The 2,577-nt window shown below is 43.2% G+C and overlaps 1 protein-coding gene across 1 annotated transcript; it reads left to right on the forward strand.

The window, feature by feature from the left end:
• Positions 1-1,099: 1,099 nt before the first annotated feature.
• LOC147987502 (uncharacterized) lies at positions 1,100-1,912 on the forward strand. The gene is made up of 2 exons (XM_087542409.1): positions 1,100-1,311; positions 1,459-1,912. Exons 1-2 carry the CDS (start codon positions 1,100-1,102, stop codon positions 1,910-1,912), a joined length of 666 nt encoding a protein of 221 aa, XP_087398535.1.
• Positions 1,913-2,577: the final 665 nt, after the last annotated feature.

The raw sequence follows: 2,577 nt of genomic DNA on the forward strand, positions 1-2,577 counted from the left end.
CCTAATGGCAGATTGTGACAATGCTTCAGAACTTCAACATATCCTTGACCTGTATGAGGAATGTTCGGGACACATTATCAACAGGGATAAGAGTAGTGTGCTTTTCAGCCCAAACTGTAATAATACGCAGAAGATAGAAATTATGGATTTTCTGAATATTTCCTGTGAGGGACAAAATGAGAGGTACCTAGGGCTCCCAGTTCATATAGGCAAGTCAAAGAAAAGAGTTTTCCAATATCTGAAAGGGAAATTTTGTGCAAGAATCCAAGGTTGGAAAGAGAGAACGTTTTATAAATCCGGAAAAGAAATTCTTATTAAGGCGGTGGCTCGGGAGATCCCAACTTATGCTATGTCATGCTTTGACATCACTAAAGGGATTTGCGAGGAGATTTCTTCCATGGTATGTTGTTTCTGGTGGAGTCAAATGGATGAAGAAAATAAATTACATTGGGTTGCCTGGGATAAATTATCTAAGCCGAAGAAGGATGGAGGTTTACGCTTCAGAGATCTTTATTCCTTTAATATTGCTATGCTAGCAAGGCAAGCCTGGAGGATCCTTCTAAATCCAGAGTCCCTATGCGCTCAACTACTCAAGGCGAGATACTTTCTGCACCAGGATTTCTTGAAGGTCATGCCGAAAAATGGTATCTCTTACACTTGGAGGAGTATTCTCAAAGGTCGCGATCTTATCAAACAAGGCTTGATCTGGCGTATAGGTGATGGCCAAAACGTTAATATCTGGGAAGATCCATGGATACCAAGAGGGAGTACTAGAATACCTAGTATAGTTAGAGGCCAAATTTTACTTCAGAAGGTTTGTGATCTGATCGACCCTATTTCTGGACAGTGGGATCAAGATCTTGTTCAACAAGTATTTAATGATGATGATGTACCCCACATTCTAAGTATTCCTATTAAGGAGGGATTTGCTGATCTTCCAACTTGGCATCCCAACCCGAATGGTAACTTTTCGGTTCGTTCAGCTTACAAACTCAAACTTCAGTTGGACGATGTTGGTGCAAGTCAAACATCAAGTTCCACTGTAGCAGATCCGACAACGAGTGCTACAAAGGTTTGGACCAAGATTTGGAGTTTGAAAATGCCTAGGAAAATCATCATGTTCCTCCTGAGATTGAGTCACAACACCCTTCCTGTCCGGTTAAATCTTAAACGTCATGGAATTGACCTGGATACCATCTTCCCGATGTGCAATCGCCTTGACGAGGATGGTGGCCATGCCTTCCACAAATGTAAATTTGCAAAGGCCGTTTGGCGGGAAGCTAACGGCTTTGCTAGAACTCATCTAGCTGAGTTTTAGTTATGTCTCATTCACTTTTATAGCCATTGGATTGATACTATAAGATGCGTGTGTGCTGACGTGGTTTGTAGTACTATTTCTATTTGCTTTTGTTTTCAAGTGAATGAGACCAAATTATATCTCATCTAGATGAGTTCTAGGCACTCCCGCACAGGAGGTTGGGGTTTTTGTGTTAAGGATGCCTCTGGAGATGTCGTTGGTATTGGCATGGGCCAAATCCACTTCCTGTCGGATGCTTTGCATGCAGAGACGATTGCTTGTCTGAAGGCGATTGAGTTCGCGACTGAAGTCGGGTTTGGGCGTATCATCATTGAAACAGACTCCACAGTGCTTGCATCAGCTCTTCTTTCCAATGAGTTGGATACTGCTCGTGTCGGAGTTCTTTTTTGGGAGGCAAAATTTCTTCTGCTTACTAGTTTTATTGAGTTTAAAGTGCACGTGTGTAAGTGTGTCTGTAACTCAGTGGCTCATGTTCTGGCCACTCATGGTGCTCATATGTCTCAGGGAGGTACCATGTATTGGCATGATGCTATTCCTGACATTGTATCCTCTGTGGTGGCTAGCGATCTAGCTGCTTCTGATTCTGTATGCTAATAAGGCCAGGTTACAGTTTAAAAAAAAGGACGACACCCATCGATTAATCACTCGCCTGAGCTCTCGTCTCGTTTAAAAAAAGAACTCCCGCCTCGCCTTAGAATTCGCCAGCTGGGAGGACCAGCCGCCGCTCCGTCCAGGTGTGAGGCCGCCTAGCAGTGGAGGCAGCGGAGCCAGATCCGCTGCCTCATCCAGGGCGTGATGCGTCATAGCCATCAAGGCCGTGGAGCCGGCGCCATCGACGCCCCCGAGTTGCCGAGGCCAGGAAGCCAACGTCGTCAAGGCTTCTGCGGGGCCATCTACTCAACTGCTTGTATTGTGTCTTATGTATGAATGTTTCTAGAGTAAAAAGAGAGAAGCTACATCATTATTTTGAATAAATGTTATGATTGAATTAGTGTTCTAGTCTGTACTTCTACATTTGCAGAATTGGTCCGACTTGGGTGGTACTTGTACATGTTCAGAGTTGAACAGATTTGTATGGAAAATGTTCCTGCTTTCTTGAATATTTTGTTATGACTGAAGAATTGTTACAGTAAACAGATAACTTGTGTGTGTGCAAAATCGGACAGAACTGATAGAAATGCACTGAATTGAATTGTTGTGATATAAGATTGTCAATTTGAGAGCATATAGTAGCTGTTGTTAATTAAAGAGGATACCAC

The sequence above is a fragment of the Triticum urartu genome, chromosome 2A, assembly GCF_056163025.1.
Source record: "Triticum urartu cultivar PI428250 chromosome 2A, HENAU_Tu73, whole genome shotgun sequence".
In the NCBI taxonomy this organism is placed as follows: domain Eukaryota; kingdom Viridiplantae; phylum Streptophyta; class Magnoliopsida; order Poales; family Poaceae; genus Triticum; species Triticum urartu.